The sequence below is a fragment of the Lolium rigidum genome, chromosome 3 (assembly GCF_022539505.1).
Source record: "Lolium rigidum isolate FL_2022 chromosome 3, APGP_CSIRO_Lrig_0.1, whole genome shotgun sequence".
Lineage (NCBI taxonomy): Eukaryota > Viridiplantae > Streptophyta > Magnoliopsida > Poales > Poaceae > Lolium > Lolium rigidum.
In genome coordinates this window covers 238478726-238496265 of record NC_061510.1, presented here as the reverse complement: position 1 = coordinate 238496265, position 17540 = coordinate 238478726, and the positions used below count along the sequence as shown (strand labels likewise).

Genomic DNA, 17540 nt, shown 5'->3' with positions numbered 1-17540 from the left:
GCAATTAATATGAATAATTAAATTTTGGTAGGAAATTTGTTGCTAAGGGAAGACATATATGATACAATGGAGAAAATAGTCTTCCCTTATTTCCTAAGAGATGATCCCTTAGCTAAGGGAAGACAACCTTCTCTCTCTTCATTCTCTCTCCTCCAACTAAGCAAAAATCTGACGTGGCATCTCTAAGGGAAGGCTGACATCACCCCATTGTACATGCCCTGCTTCTTATTTTGTGGTGGCCCATCCCGCCCCATGGTTTGTTTCAGCCACCACCAATTAAAATGAGAGAAGGTACCAGATTTGTTAAGCGCCCAGACCCCCCACATCCGGCGAATCCACAAGAATAACAGAACATAAGGAACAGAGATTTGGTGCACATGAGCACCAGTGATCTCACTTCGATAAAATTTAATTAAAAATCATATTTCTAAGCTTCACAAAAATCTGAAAATAAATCATGATATGGTCGGTATTGTATCCCATAATCGCGTAAATTTTCAATTGAAAATAATGTGTATTTTAGGCTGCACAAAAATAACAAATGCATAGATCTGAGTATAGTGATTCAAATCTACAAAAAGAAAACAGATTTTGTCATTTTTGTATAGGTCAAAAAACAAAACATTTGAAATTGAGATTTTGTAGGTTAGTGGGGTACATCATTAGGTACTTTTAGAATTTTGTTACATAATTTTTTAAAACTATAAACATAATTTTCGAATTTTTAATACGGTGAGAGCACTGGTGCCCATGATCCAATATGACTTTTCGGAACATAAGGATTTTTTTCATTTCATCCCATTCGCGCATCTCACGTAGTCCAAAAGAACAATTGATCACTTGTGCCACCGAAGTATTTGGATCATCACAGTGCTGAAAAATAAGTCGGAACCGAATACTCAAAGGCCAGGCACCTCTCCATGACACACATCTTTCCGAAAGGAGGTTTTGTTAGGAGCTTGTTGATTTTGGCATGGACCCAGATCCATGATTGGTTGGTCCTGATATCGGGATCATCTAGACCACAAAGCCAAAACTCCATGCCTGGCTTAGATGTACTATAAGTTACTTCATCTTTTTTCGGAACTCAAAGAAGAAAATGAGGAGGGAGAATATGTGGTGACATTTCAATGCTTTCCATGAACTAAAACCAATTTTATTTCTGAAACTTATAGAGAATCATTTTAATTCGAGGATGTGGGCATTCCTCTTTGTTAACAAACAACAGTCAAGTGAAATAGCATATTTTCCAATCTGAACAATTCAATTCATACATAAGAACACATGCTGACAAGTGAACAACCAACCACAAGTCAAATTTTCTTTCTTTGCTTTTATACTCTTGGTGTGTACAATATAGTAGAGATAAGAAAAGTCTGTAGCTCATACAGCAGAGAGCTTTTCAGACGTTTTTACAAGCTAGTACTGTACATCCTTCAGCCGTCATACACACCACTGTACATTCCATGTATCAATAAATGCAAAAATCCCTGCTTCTGAGGGATGAAAAGAATCAACCAGTCTGTTATCATATTCAGAAGAATTCTCCACAATGATTTTTCCTCTTGCACAGGTATCTCTCTATATGTATCTTCAGATGTTTAGGCTTTCCTTCTCTTCTTTACCTCACTTGACCGAAAATGTACGACTCTTTGACCGGGGAGGCCTCTCCTCATGCTCAGGGTCGTCACTCCTGTTGATGCTGTTCTTGCCCCTCAATGGTGCCGTTTCAGTATTTTCAGATACGCGGTTCTGTCGCTGTCTTCGTTCCTGCAAATCAAATCACTCGAGTGCTCAACTTTTGTGATGGTGCATATGCATGAATTGCAGGTATGCCAACAATGATACTATATGGATGGTATTTTTGTGAATCAAACCTCTTGGGGTATGGCTTCGCTAGAATCCAACATCCGGACGACCTGATCCATCCGCGGTCTCTTCTCAGCATTCAGATCAATACACCGCAGAGCTGTCAAAAGGGCACGTTTGAGCTCCTTTGTTGATGGTCTTCTCTCAAGGTGTGGGTCAACCACTTCGTCAGACCGTCTGTTGGCAACCATCACTTTAAGCCAATCAACCAGGTTTACCTACAGGTGAACAGCAGTGTGTTGGAAATTAAGGGCTCTGAGTTGTATGTTAAGATATGAGATAAAAAAAATAACGAGTAAACAAAGAGATATAGGATCTTAAAAATTACAGAAAGAGTTTACTAGTATTACCTCACTTGGGGGGCGGTCGTAGTCAATTGGATCTCTACCTGTAATAACTTCCAATAAAAGAACCCCAAAGCTGTAAACATCACTCTTTTCATTCAAAAGCCCACTGTTAGCATACTCAGGCGCGACATAGCTGTACAAAAATAGAAAAGTTGTTGAGTAAAACCATATACTAGCATCCACAATTTTTCTCCCAAAATATAATGGGCAAAATTTGGAAAATGCAAAAAGAAAGTGACTCATATATACTGTGGCATGAAAAACTTACCCAAAGGTACCCATAACTCGAGTAGCAATATGACTTTTACCAGCACCAAGCATCTTGGCCAAACCAAAGTCAGATATTTTGGCATTAAACTCATCATCAATCAAGATATTACTGGCCTTGATGTCACGATGCACAACCTTTGGTTCAAGTGCCTCATGTAAGTACGCAAGGCTGCAAGGAAAATGTGGACTTTGTATCAAATTGATGTTGCGAGGGCAGCAAGATGCTAGGTGAAAATAAGAACTAACTAATGACTGAACAGAGCACCACCATGTTACTAAAAACCTAGTATACTTGCAACAAAAAAGCAGTAGTCAACTGTGATATGGTAACAACAAGAATGGCTAAAATTTGTGTGGTCTCAACCCTTCCTTTAATCAGATGTTAGGGGTTACCCTCTAAACTTGCTTCTGTTCACAACAGTATATACATACTGGTGACTAAGCAACATAGTTCAAAAAAACTAAGAATAGTTAAACCCAGATGCCGTCACGACTGATAAAATCTTGGGAGTTGACAATGAATCAATGATGTAGAGTGCATTACTATCCTAAGAAAAGAAACGAGTCTAGTGAAAGAGTTACTCACGCCTTTGCAGTCCCCAAAAGAACTTTCATGCGAGCTAACCATGTGAGAGAGCTGTACTGGGACAATTCTCCGTGGAGCCAACTTTCAAGATTCCCATTGTTAACAAACTCATACACAAGCATCCTGTTTATGCAAACAAATCAAGCAATTCATGCTAAGAACTTATTTGATGCTATAATGATCAAAGCATAACAGCGATGCTATAGACAAAATGGAAGAAGAAAAAATGAACACTTAATCTGACCTCTGGATACCCTCAACACAGTACCCCAAAAGCCGGACCAAATTTTTGTGGCGTACATTACCAATTGCCTCGACTTCCACTCTGAATTCCCTCTCGGCTTGTCCCCTGCACAAAGCCAGGAAATTATTGTAAAAGCTAAAATGAGGCAACATAATAAACTTTCCAGTAAAAAAGTCAACACAATAAACACATGGATGTCCATTTCATCACCCAAATTCTGTTATAGGAAGACTCACAAATTATTAAGGATTTTCTTCACAGCAACTGGGGTGCCATTTGATAATCTTCCACGGTACACAACACCATATCCGCCCTCGCCAATTACGTTATCCTTTGAAAAATGGTCTGTTGCAACATCTAGATCTCTTAGAGTGAACCAATGGCCCCAACCAAGGTAAGAGAACTCGGGTAAGCCTGCTAGTGGCGCAGAATCAGCGGTAGCATGTACTGAAGGCTGATCGCCGACTGAAACAGGTTGAATTCCGTCACAGCCATCAGCATGACAAAAAGAACCTGAAACTTTCTTCTCTTCCATATGCCTCGAATTGTCCTCCTGAGCCAACTGAACTGCATGTTTATCCGTTGATTCAACAGGCCCATTCTCAATGGCGAGTAGAAGCCCATCATGTACAACGAAATCATTGGGTGAAAAATGGTCAGGCACCCTTACTTCTGTGATATCTTTAAATGCAGAAGGTATCTGGGTCATGGGCAGCTCCTTGAATGCCCTACGTGACCGCCTGATCCAGCTCTGGATGGTAAGGCATATAACAAGGATAAGAAGAACACCCAGGAGGGATGCTCCAACAGCTATCCCGATGACAACCCATAGTTTAAGTCCAAAGACGATTGTTTTCTCATGAAGCGATTCTGTTAGCGTGGAGTTTGATGACATCTTGTTATCATCAAGTACCTACATTGAAAGAACAAGAACAAGTTATTCAAAACTGCAAAAACGCACTTCCCCGGACCATAAGAATAAAAGATTGTGTTTTGCATCGTGAATGTGCTGCAATAATAAATAGATTGAATTTGGAGTGGAATACCTAGTAACCAGATGAACAGCATATGGCAAAACAACATTTATCATTATGGTTTGGATAGAGTAAGAGGAGAGAACTCAATGTTTGGTCTGTGCCTCTGTGGACATTTAATATTATCTGTTTCAAGCTGATCCTAGTGTTTGTAGGAAGATAAATACTGGAACTGTTTGCTGATTTAGAAAGTAATGAGAAAGCTACATTGCAACCACCAAGACAAACCCAAGCAAAAGTCTCTATCTTCGCGAGTTCAGTATGCATTTAGAGGGGAGGCAAATGCAAATTAAGTTCTTGCAACAATGTAGCTTAACGAGTAGTAGGAGTATAATTTAAGCAGAAGGGAGCAGAACACAATGACATCTGGCCAAGATCAACTTAAGGTACCTGACCAGCTAACTACCATTCCCATACCTAGAGGTTACTTGCTATTTCAGAATTAAGTATGTCCAATCCAAGAGGGTGCAGGATTAAATAACTAACTAAAGTATGGAAACAGCCTGATGCCATTGGCACTAGAATAAGAAAATCGGTGCTAGCAAACATCAGCCATACGTCCTCGATTATGAACGCCACAGATGTAATATCTAGAGAAACACAAATTTTGGGTTGACGACAACTTAACCTAGAACAGGAGGAATTTGCCCAAGGTTCATGGTACAGCCAAAGCAATTAGGCGCACGCAAGCTAGAACAGATGGGGGGTAGACTACACCTTTGAGCTAGCATCAAATACCAAGAACATCCTAAATGCCACAGGTAAACATAATACAATCTTCTTGACGGGCTGAAATCTGGGCGCCGAAATTGAATCAGCGCGAGCATTGGGATAATGGCAGGGGGTAAGGGGGGAGAGTAGGAAAAGTGGAACTAGAGGATGAGTGAGATCCAAGTACACACTCGCATTCCAAGAACGAAAGGCGAAGGGGAATTGGGGCGGATAGGGTACCTGGGATCCAGCGGAGCAGCAGCAGCAGCGGCAACGGAGGAAGACGACGAGGAAGAGGAATTGCAATGGGGGAATGTATGGGGAGGAAGGGGATTTGGAGATGGAATTGGAAGGTGGTGGCGGCAGGAGAAGGGGAGTTGTCAGCGTGGTTGGTAGTGTGCGAGAATGGAGTAGCGAGTCGGTCAGGCGAGGGAGTGACGCAGAAGAAAGCAGCTGAGCGAAGCGAAGTGAGTGGTAAACGCAAAGTAAAGCACACGCTCCCACCTCGAAACGACGGTACATCTTGCTGCTGCAACCAACGTTCCCAAATAAAATAAATTCTACTAAAATGATTCGAAATGGTGAGCAGCGGAATATTTACCTTTTTGAACCCGATAAGTCAATGCAATTCAGATACTGATGAAACATCATGATCTAAGGTCACACCAAATGGAAAACTAAGGGGCATCTTGGATTGTAGGAATTTCATATGATTTGCCTTTGGATTAATGGAATGGTGTACCCAAATCAATATATATTTATTACGAAAAAGAGACATAATCCCACCAAAATTCATATGGATTCGATTCAAATGTCTCATTCTCTTTCTTAGGCTCAAGCGTGTAGAATCAAGGCATTTTCTTTTGTTTTTCATGTGTTTCATCCAAACGATCATTCCTAAAGTTTTTTTTTGTGTTTTACAATCCTCCATTTTCTCAATGCAAACATGTGAGATTCCTGCATTTTTTCTATTCATGTAGTTCTCTGGGTGATCCAAAGAGGCCCCAACTCATTTTAGCCCTTAGGAAAGGCTCACTTTCTCCTTCAATTCTCTCTCCTCCTTCTCCTTGAGAGTCGCTCTTGTTCACTCACCTCTAACTTCCTCCTTGGTTGAAGTGGAGGAATGCGTTAGGAGATCGGCTTGTCATGTTCATAGTTGGTCTAGGGCTAGGTGTGGTGTGGTGTTGCTTCTAGGGCAAACGACGTCATGCCATTTAGGACCTTTCTTAGACGCTTGCAAGTGGTGGTCGAAGGATGTTGCTCCCCCTCTCGGTATGATTGTTACTAGAGTGGGATCTAGAGGATGCTCTCCTAATAATCCAGCCGGTTTATAGGATCGATGCACCAACTGAAACCTAGATGTCACCTACAGGGGGTGAATATGCAATCTGAAAAAATTACGGTTCTACCTTGAATAGATGTGAATGTAAAGTAGTCCTCTAATTATCAAGTATAAAACCTACTTATGCTAGGCTCAACAATGTGCACCAACAACATATGCTTAACAAAATTCATATGGATTGGATTCATATGCCTCATTCTCATTTTTAGGCTCAAGTGCGTAGGATCAAGGCATCTTTCTTTTGTTTTTCATGTGTTTCATCCAAATGATCATTCCTAAAGCTTTTTTTATGTTTTTCAATAATCCATTTTCCCAATGCAAACTAGTGAGATTCATGCGTTTTTTCTATTCATGTGTTTCTCAACCGTGTTATCCAAAGTGTCCCCAACTCTTTTTAGCCCTTAGGAAAGGCTCGGTTTTCCCTTCAATTCTCTCTCCTCCTCCTTGAGACTCGCTCTTGTACCTCTCACCTCTAAGAAGTCTACGATATTTAGTGCTATATTATCTGGAGACACTCACTTTTATCAAATACTAATGGTGGCCACACCCCCTTTCTGGTGGTAGTCATTGAGGATCTCAAAAACAGAGATCGCAAAATTGTGTCAACAATGACAACACTGCCAAGGAGGATTTAGAGATAAATAATGGAGAAGATTGTCATATTACTCCACACTCTAGATCCAGTAGGTCCCCCTTCACATGGGAGGGATGGAGAGAAACCCAAGTTTTAGAGATCACCAATGGAGGAGAGAGAGAGGTGCTCAAAAGCTTAGGAATCATAAGGGAAGAAGGCCCCTTAAATACCCCCTCCCCCCAAATCCAACTATTACTTAGTTTTTTGTGATGTTCGGAACATCCAGATGGGCTTAAAACTTCTTGGGCACACACGGGTGCCCGAATTCCAACTTTTTGGACTATTTGAGAGGTTGCTCCGAAACTTCCAAGGTCACCAGTACAACAAAAAAACATATCCCGAGTCGAGACACCAACTTTGACAATCTCAGGCTCATTGGAAAGATAAAAACAAGATCTAGCTCTTTGAGTGTACCAAATAACAACAAAGGAGGATAAACTCCAAATATGGAACCAGCAAAACCTCCAACATTCAAAAAATCAACAAGTTTGTAAATTCAAAATATGTTTTTGATGAACTTGAGCTTATATTGAAGATAACAACAAGCTGTAAAATCTCACATGGATAACATAAAACTAAGAATGGATTGCTAGGGATGCAAACGGTGAGCTATCTATGGACAATGTGATCAAGCTAGATACTAACTAGAGATCCCCCTTGATAGTACGATTATTGATATTATAACCCTGTTTTCCAACAACCACATTGAGACCGATAGAAAAGTAAACCTGTCAAGGTCGTACATTTTTACTTGCACATTCCACTTTAGGTAGATGATGATGATCATGCCCGCGTGAAGTTGGAAAACCTTTCTTGATTGTGGTCTCCTGGTGTAGACTTGAAAATTGCTCTCGCATACTCTATTATGAGAAAGCCTCACTTTATATCTTCACATGTCCATTATCACCAAATGTACGACAAGATTCAAGCATATAATCTCTTCAAGATACTCATGAACTTTCACGTGTCAACCTTGATGTATAGCAACACCACTTGATGTCATCATCCCATGGGCTACATGAAATCTTCCTTTTGATGCAATCTCATAGAGAGATACATAATCCTAGATAGAGAAACAAAACAATGTACACATAGATCACATGTTAGTTCACAACACGTAATTGACAATATCTTACCATACCACGAAATCACTTTATCTCACTTAGTTAATCATCTACAACTTGCTCTAATCTTTTTCACTTTTTCTTGATCAACCTCGTATCATTTCTTATCTCTTCATTATGATGATGTATTGAAGGTAAACATGAATGCAATGGAAGAGCTGGGATTCGAACATAGGGGTGAGCTAGAGAATGCACAAATAATTTTTTTTTCAAAAAGGGTAGCATATCATAAAATATAAATATAGCATTGAATGTAGCTCAAAAAGCAAACCCATTGCTTTATTTTTTATTGGCCATGCTTGTGTTATTGCCCAGAACATTTTCTTTCATTTGAACTTCATAAGTATGGTCATGGTTTATTTATTTAAAGAAGTGTGGCAAAAGTCTAATTCGAGAAACACCAAGCAGACACATCGCACAAGCGAATATGATAGTCAAATTTTATACTATACAACTATTCTATACCTAATGTAGAAAGTCATGTGAAGAAAGTTGTCACAAATTTGTGAAGAAATGGCTTCACGAATTTTGATGGATCTGAAAATATCTTTAACTTGAACAATCAACTGCGGAACTGATGATATATATGTAGGATATACATACATCATCGCTCATCTAACGCGGGTAGCGAAATAATTGATTGAAACTGATCGGTGCGGAATAAGTATGGAGACGGAATTCCTAGATCGCCGGATCTAGTGCATGACGTGCGTCTAATTCACTCATGGTCTAGGAAATGCTCCAGTTGTGGGCCAACCTTCTTGTGCTTGGACCATTCACCATGTTGTGTGTTTATAAGTTAGGTCTATACGCCTTTGCTAATGTCCAAATAGTAACTACATGTAGTCATCGGATTAGTTCTAAATGCCCTCTCCATACCATATGGGGGTGGATCATTAGTAGGGGGGGTCTGACCCTTGCCCGCCCCTCCCTACGCCCCAGCATGAATGCTCTCTTAATCTTACTTTTCAAAACATGCTCTCCTCTTTGATTACTAGAAACATAATATTATTTCCCTGGAATAGATGCCTACCTATGAGTAGTTTAACAATCTTGTACACTAACCCTCAACCCCCTTTTATGTCATGCATTTATCAACTCAATACTATAAGAGGCTAAAGCTTCAACGATCATCACAACACCCAAAAATATAGTCATAATCATCCAAAATAACACCAAAATTGTCCAACAAAAAGAATTTCATCACCGTGATCCCCAAACCCCAACTTTGAGTCGTAAAAGAGAGTCAATTGGTGAAGAATCTTACATTAAATTGGTGAGAGTTCAACAAGTTATGAATATTAAGACTCCATCTCCGATGAACTGATGATCATCGATGTGTTTTTTTCTCGAGAAAACACAAAAGTTTGTGTTTCATAGCATTGTTAGATAGAAGTTGTTTACAAGCCCAAGTCTCGGCTCACATCAGCCCAAGACCACAACGATGACCGCGAGACAAATATTACCACTGACACCACCAAACGAACCCCAACGTAGATTCCATCCAAATAGACAGAATGCGAACACCACTGGAAGAGAGAATCCAACTCCGCAAAGAAGGGCGGAATTGGGCATCTTCTACTTCGGAGAAGATGGTATTGCGGACCGCCTCGCACTGACGCTAGTGCTGAAATCCCCAAAACCATCGATCACTGCTTGCATCTTGAACGATGCACCGTCACCGATTGCATAAGTCTTCGCCTGTAGCAATATAGGGCCTGCAATTGTTAGTCAATACTCTTTGAGTTCTCATGCATTGTCTAGCTTCATCGCTATGTGTCACTGACACACCTCTCCTTGAGAATGTAGGTAGGAAGTCAAAAGGATGGGGTCTTGTTTGTGATGAATGCAAAAAAATGTGGGGCCGTAAACACAAACCTTATGTGCATATGGATCAACGTCCTATGCTCCTCTCACATGCACGATGTCCGCGAGACTTTGCTTGTGTGGTGCGACGCGTTGGAAGGATTGGCTCGCCATGGCCCGATATTGACCAATTTACATCCCTAGGACAATTTATGGATGAACCTTTTGATTTCTCTAAGCTATTTTAGAAAAATAAAACAAGTCTCGTGAGGTACTTCACTTGTTTAGCTAACTAATGTTGGATAATTGCCATATAGCAAGGTACATATTTCGTTTCTCGGCTTGTTAAGCTCGTGCTCGTTAAAAATAACGAGCGAAAATCATTGTTTGGATCCATTCGTTATGTGCTCGCAAGAGATCAAGGGCTGCTCATTACGATCACGGTTCGAGCAACACACATCAGGTGCAGTCGTGCAAGTGCACTTTGAGGCATCGCCGCTGTTGAAACGGTCGTTGACTGCACTAGCGTCGCAAAAGCATAAGTCACCTTCGAGGACACCTTCTTCCACCCTTCCTTCCATTGAGCTAGAAAGCAGGCGTGCGTCGTTGCCGCCGCTGATGTCAAGAGATGAGATCGGGAGGGAGAGGAATCAAGGAGGAGATTGAGGATTGAGGAGGAGGAAGTTAAATGGGATTTGGTACGATGGTACTTACGCAACGCTCGGGTGGGACCGTCGGAGCCTCATTAGTTTGTCTGGGCCTTTGGGATGTTTTGGACATTTTAACTTTATCAGTTAGATGGATTGTGTCTGGCAATGACCTTGTTCAAGACATTATTTTGAAAGTACGAACTATCTTCAGGATGAAAACCTAAGATCTTTGATTGGGCGACGACGGTGATGGTGCAATGTTCTCTTCTTGGAGGCGTCCCTTTTGAAAAGTCTGAAGTTCAGGTGTTGTCTTGGTGGTGATTATATTGTTGTTGTTAGGGCTGGAATGCTGTGGTGGGATTTTTATTTCTTAGTTTCTTTTATTTTTTTTATTTTTTGTTGTATGCATCCGTACTGCCATTAGAGCATTGTGTTGTTGCAGAGGTTGGATGTATTTGGTATCTCCGAATATTAATATTATGTTCCCTTTATAAAAAGAAGAAGTTAGATGGGTTCCGAATTAACTAGCTGCTCGAGAGAGTCGCCGGCTTGCTTGCTTAGCTCGTCAAAGAATCAAGCTAAAATTACTGTTTAGCTTTGTTTGGTTACTCTAACGAGCTCAATTAAACAAGTCAAGCAGTGTTTAGCTTGACAAGTTTCTAGCTTTGTGTCAAACCCTATATACGAGTAGTTGGAAACATATAGGTAAAAACTTGGTGTATGTAATATATAAACAAAAAATGTTTTGAACCACGTGACGCGTCGTGAAACACACTCTCCCAGTCCGGTGATTGTGAGACGATGTGCCGCTGTGGAGCCGAGCGCGCCGACGGCAAAGTACCAACTAACTCAAGCTGATTAAGCGGGGGGACCCAATGATTACACGTAACACGTAATTATCTTCATTTATTTTAGGTGTCATTGTATCTCTCGCGACAGCAACGTCCTTGATTTGCATGATGACAACAATGTGATTCTTCTACTGTTCGTTGAACTTGAAGTGTTGTTTAATGCGATCTCAACGTGTGCGTGTAATGAAAACTAGTCTAGCTAGAAGAACAAATGAAGTGATTATCCTTTTTCTTCTCACATGGTTCAACTATTCCGATAGCGTACGCCAATGTTCCTACTATTAGTAGCTCGTCGTGCGTGTCCACAGCTCTTGTATAGTCGTGTTTCCCTTCTTAGCTGCCTCTTTAAACCCCCCGCCTCTCTCCACGTTCGCCTCTGCTATACGTCAGTTCCTTTTCCTTCGGTCGGTCTCGCTAGAACTGGAATGGTGGGAAATCAAATTTAGAAGTGGATATTTCAATAAAAGTTGATGCTTTCAATAGATTATGTTAGTAGAGATTTGGCAACCATCTTCTTCTTTCCCTTTATTGTAGTAATGGAGATTACATCGTCTTCAATAAATGATATTTGGCTCTTTGTTCAATGACGAGATATCTTTCCTGATATTAATAGTGATGTTAGAAGATTAACTTTCTCCAAGTACGATCATCTGGATCTTACTTCGTGAAGAAGGCCCCTTTCCGAAATGTTTCAAACAAGTGATTTACCTGTATATTATCCTGGATAAAGAGTGTATAAAAAGAGAAAAAATCGAAAAGACCTACAATTTTGTGTACTTATTTTTGTTACTATGGTCCCTGTTTGTGGATTCTTTTCATGCAAAAAGCAACATGTATGTTTCCCCAGTAAAAATGAAAAGGTTTGATGCACTAAACCGACAACAAATTTGGCACTTGTTAACTGTGATGAGTTAGTGCTTTCTAAAACAAGCTATACCGTTTAGCATTTACACCTTAGTGCTAGAATGTAGAAGGTCTACAGACCTCAGTCTGGATTATCCACACACTAGTGACTTGTAACTCAACATGTATCTGGACGCGAATTTTTGGCACAAAGGTGCTATGCACCCCATAAAATCTAAAATTCGTGGTAATTTTAAATATTGATTTTTTTTAGATCCTCCTATAAACAAAATATGATCAAATTATTGTGCTCGTATAACATTGTTTGCGCTCGAAATGATTTCCATGGCATCCTAGCTAGGCAAGAAACACATATTTATCACAAATATAGCGTGAATAGTACATAGACATGGGGCTTGTTCGATTTCGCCTTTTTTTGTCCAGGATACCATGTAAATTTTTTATACGAGTACAATACTTGATCATATCTGATTCCAAAAAAATGAAGTTCTTTTAATTACTATTTTAAAAAATGTTATGGGTGTTGGGCACCCATGAGCATGGATATATGTTCCACACGTCCGTGTGGTATATAAACAAATCAATAACAGTGGGTATGATCACAGCAAAAAATATTCAAAGTTCACTCAAGTTCTTCCTTTAGCACATGTCACACAATATTTCTGTTTCTCCATAAAAATGTGCAAACACACAACTACACGAACATATATATATTCAATTTCTTTCCTTTTTTTTAGAAATTTATAAAATTATTTCTAGCATGCAGTAGCATATGCTCATTGGAGCCGAATTACATTTCCCGCCAAAACGATATCTTATTTTGCAACTTACTCATGAATAAGCTTGTGAGTGAAGGTAGGATGACAGCGGGTCTACGGTTCTTACAAAGAAGAAATTAAATGCAGGCATGCATTCAAAAGAATAAAAAATATTGGTAATCTTTTCCAATAAAAGGAGTATATATCGTGGAGATACCAATTACACCTAACTAGGTCTACGAAAGCAGTTCGTTCCTATTCTCAATGAAAAGCGATTGGTCGATGCAGCCCTGTCTGTGATAAAGCTATCTTGCCCTAGTCCCTCCCTTCCGTCTAAGAATATATATGTACTTCCTTTGGTTTCAGTGGCATGTTTCTTATGAGAATCGAGCCTATTTATCACTTTTAGTACCTGGAGAAGGGAATGCATCACCCGCGAGGTAGGAGTGGCTTGCGGGCTCCTAATGAGGGCATACAACATGGGTCTAACAGTAATCGAGTAATAAGCTTAAGTGTGGATGTCCTTTTTGTCATTGGCATGACCATTCGTTTGAGTCAGCTCATCTCCACCTATAGACAGCGCAATCTGCAACAATAAAATATTCTGAAGATAGTATTGATACAACAACCCTATTACAATGAAGAAAAGAAACAAAAAACAAAAAAAAAAGATCATGCTACGGTGATCACAACATTGCAGCTGCAACATAAACCATTACCAAGACAACACCCGGCGGCTACACTATCAAAATAATGCATTTAACAAGACCACTTCCAGACACAACCAATTAAGGTCAAACCTTGAATTTCACTATGGAGTAAATCCGTTCTCTCAAAATAATGTATTTAACCATGTCATTAGTAGGCACAACTAATTAATGCCAGACCTTGAATTTTCACTCTGAAAGAAAAGAGTATATCTTCCTCCTATGCTGCCACTCACTGCTACAGGTCAAGAAACACCAAGCAAAATCCCCATCGTCTTAAAGACATAGTCCTCCATTACTACTCCTCAGCCTTAGCTGCTATGGCATTCTCCGCCAGTGACTTCATCATAGAAATCAAAACACCGAAAATTCTCGTGATGGCATCAAACATCAAGCATCGTGTCACCCCCCTTGAAGCCGCATGGCACTTATGGTACAATAACTTGGTAGACGAGAGTAGCTTAGTTTGTGAACTTGCAAAGAAGACAATTGATACTCTAAAGTTGCCACGCGAGAGCTGATACAGTATATGTAGGACACACTTATGTGGCTTATCAATGTGTTGAGTTTTCTTTCCTTTCCCATTTGTCCCCAAAGAGCATCTCCACTAGCGCTCCATAGCGATTCGTTGTTCTTGAAACCAACGAAAAAAATAGCGCACTATTTCGGTGTTATAGCGGCGCTATAGTGTATTTGGAAAGTGAACGCAACGCTATGCACATTAGGCTCGCTATGGCGCTAATCACGCTATTAGCGGCGCTATGCGCGATATTTTTCGTAGCGTTATAGCGGCGTTATTTTTATGGCGTTGTAGCGGTGCTATTTTTGTAGGAAAATTGAGTAGCTGACTAGCTATTTTGGATCTTTTGACCCACAAGTTTTCTAAATCCCCATTCTAATCGTAGTCATTCAACCCGTTGGAAACCACTGAAGCACATCGAAAATTCCCACTCCCCCTCACACGATGCGTACATGTTGAAGAAGAAGAATCAACATCACAAAGTAAGAGCTACTGATGCAATCTGCTTAAGAAGAAGTTGTTTCTAGTTTTTCATTATGATGAGCTGAATCAGATGTTGACCGAATGCATTATCCATCTATAGTTTATCTCATTTTGATTAATTACTACTTCTGCTATGTAGTTGGCTCTTTAATTGTTTTCATGTTGGCAGATTAATTAGTTGTCTACTTGTCCACTTGTCTACTTGTTGGACTGATAAATATTTATCTTTCAGTGCGATCAGGACTTTATCAATTTAATTTATTGATCGTTGTGTTGTGGATAATTTTCGAGTTGCTGAAATCCTTAGTATACATACTACATTTGTTACTTTTTAATTTTTTATGAAACACTATTTTTAAAATAACGCGCTATTAGCACGTTATAATCTTCATAGCGTATTTTGGAAGACCATACTATTTTTTTCAGCGTGCTATTTTTTTCCTTGCTTGAAACACAGAAGCACGTTCTAAAATTAATCGACTGATTTTGGAGCTTAATAGAAGCGACGACAACCCCGTGTCTTCCCCTACGCACATGGCGCCGAATGGATGCATCGACACTCGTGCCACGTCGGATTTCAAGGGCGGGACTAGCATGGTAGCGATTCCACTGCCGGCTCCCTCTTTAATGTGACGTCTCGGATGCTCGATGGTGGGTCATCTTTAATGAACCCGTCGGTTCCCCACGCAGAGACATATCACATACCGCCACCGTAAATGTACACACCGGCCATATCCTTCTATTTAGTGCGCCCTCTCCGCTCACCTCAGCCGCACTCCCCTCCACACTCTCAACAATGTCGTGCCGGTCGCCACCAACTACTCGATGCTAGGTCGGAACGGCCGCACGTCGCCGCAGCCAACGTCGCAACCAGAGCCGTAGCAGCCCGAGCCCGTGGCCCCACCACAGCCCAACGACGAGCTCGAGCTACCGGCCTTCAACTTTGACGGCTTCTCCGATGAATTTGAGTTCTATGAGTCGAACGAGGTGTTCGTCATGGACGCTGATGTCGAGGTCGCGGAGGAGCAGGCGGAGTGGGGTGCCAAGGAGCAGTTCTAGGGCGACCCGGAGCACACGGCGATCCTGGCCTCCTTCAATGCTCAACGCTACCGAAAGATCTAGGAGCAAATCCTCGAGGAGACAACCGCCAACTTTGAGCGTGCCCTCGAGATCTCGTGTGAGCGGGAGACCACGGAGGAGGAAGGTCCCCTCCTCATGACGGCCGAGCGGCAGAGGCTACTTGAGCTCAACGCTTAGTGCCGGCCAGGCCGAGGCGGCCGACATCGAACAAGCAAGGCTCGCCCAGAACAAGGAATCCCGCCAGTGGTGGGCGGCGTTGAATGCCTAGCTTCGCCGAGAAGATCCATCGACGCCTACGCCGATGCTGCACTGCCAGATGCGCGAAGCAAGGGCAAAGAGGCGGGCGCGGAAGGCGAAGACATAGGGGAAGAACGACGACGAGGCAGGCTCGTCGCGCGCGCCAACTGACGGCCAGTATACTAGGGTTTGGTTTACTTCAGTTTAGTTTAAATTTCATTCAAACTTTTGTATATAAATCTAATTTTGAATGTAGTTTGTTTAACTTTGTTTGTTCAGATTTTTTTGGGGGGTTTCCTATCTGGAGTGCCGGTGTGAGATATAACCCTTCCTAAATCAAGAAAACATCTACTTACGTCCTAATAAGATAGTGCTGGTGTGCCAACGTTTATTTGGAACACGCTCATGGAGTTGCTTTGATGAAAGTAAAGGGAAAACGGAAGAGAAGAACTGACTAATGAAACTTTTTTTTTTTACCAAACTCAGTACAAACGCAAACGCTCATACAAACGTGCCAACTAATGAAACTTTCAGAAACGTAGCATGAGGTTATATGCAAAGTTAGTAAGCTGGACAAGGCTCCAGAAATGGCCCATGTTCGTTACACATGCGTCATTTGCCGGTGTGGCATATGCCACGTACGCACCGTTAGCCCTAGGCAGCATGATTTGGATTAAAATGACCGGGCAAGCTAAATTTATGGATTGGTTAGGTGCATTTTGTAGGTTGATGTACTTCCTCTATTTTATATTAAAATGTTGCTTTGGTTAGATTTGACGATATAGATAAGTGTATTTAGAGACGTTTTAGTGTGTATATCTGCTTTTTTTAGAAAAAAACTTATGACCTCTGATTCATATTAGCTATCGCATGCTTAATGAATCTTAGACAAATTAGGTAGGAGTAATATTTTTTCTAAATCCACGATCTTAATTTAAATCGGGGCTAGTACTAAAATTGACCCATGTAACTTGTTTATGTGTGCAATTTTCTTTTCCAAACCGAGAGTAGAACCCCGACCTCTGCGTCAACCAATGTACTTACATACATCCATTGCAATTAGTTGAGCGTCATCACTTAAGAAAAAGGTGTACTGCCGAATATATTCCAAGTCTGTTGTTTACCAGTGAGACGGAATGATGAGTTAACAACATTCTTCCCAGCTGCTCAGGGTAGATAAGATAAGATTATATTACGAGTATTGTATTCCATTCCATCCGATTCCAGATGCATGTCCCACAGACAGTGAGAGAGAGAGAGAGAGTGTGCTTTCACTCTCGGCAATGTCCCTTGTTCTTTTCCCCATCACTCTCCCCTGCTTTCTGCTACCACCCTCCACCACCGTCCAGGCGTCCACCACCTTTTTCCCTCGGGCCGCCCCCAAAGAAACAACACACGCTGCGGCGGCGACCCATTTCTTCCC

The 17540-nt window shown here is 41.1% G+C and overlaps 1 protein-coding gene across 1 annotated transcript; it reads right to left on the bottom strand.

Moving 5' to 3' along the window:
• Nucleotides 1-1308: 1308 nt before the first annotated feature.
• LOC124696220 (probable receptor-like protein kinase At5g18500) lies at nt 1309-10141 on the bottom strand. The gene is made up of 9 exons (XM_047228979.1): nt 10079-10141; nt 5302-5514; nt 3553-4229; nt 3317-3421; nt 3073-3195; nt 2485-2655; nt 2220-2349; nt 1878-2087; nt 1309-1770 (listed from the first exon to the last, which is right to left on the bottom strand). The coding sequence occupies exons 1-9, from the start codon at nt 10139-10141 to the stop codon at nt 1627-1629; spliced, it is 1836 nt and encodes a 611-aa protein (XP_047084935.1). The 3' UTR covers nt 1309-1626.
• Between the last annotated feature and the right edge of the window lie 7399 nt (nt 10142-17540).

What these genes read in the sequence shown, in the direction of transcription:
- LOC124696220 (XM_047228979.1), bottom strand. Translation starts at nt 10,141, where the DNA reads ATGGCGAGCCAATCCTTCCAACGCGTCGCACCACACAAGCAAAGTCTC. An exon ending in CGAGTTATGGGTACCTTTGG is followed by an intron (nt 2,350 to 2,484) that starts GTAAGTTTTTCA and finishes ATTTTTGTACAG; the next exon opens with CTATGTCGCGCCTGAGTATG. An exon ending in ACGACCGCCCCCCAAGTGAG is followed by an intron (nt 2,088 to 2,219) that starts GTAATACTAGTA and finishes GTTCACCTGTAG; the next exon opens with GTAAACCTGGTTGATTGGCT.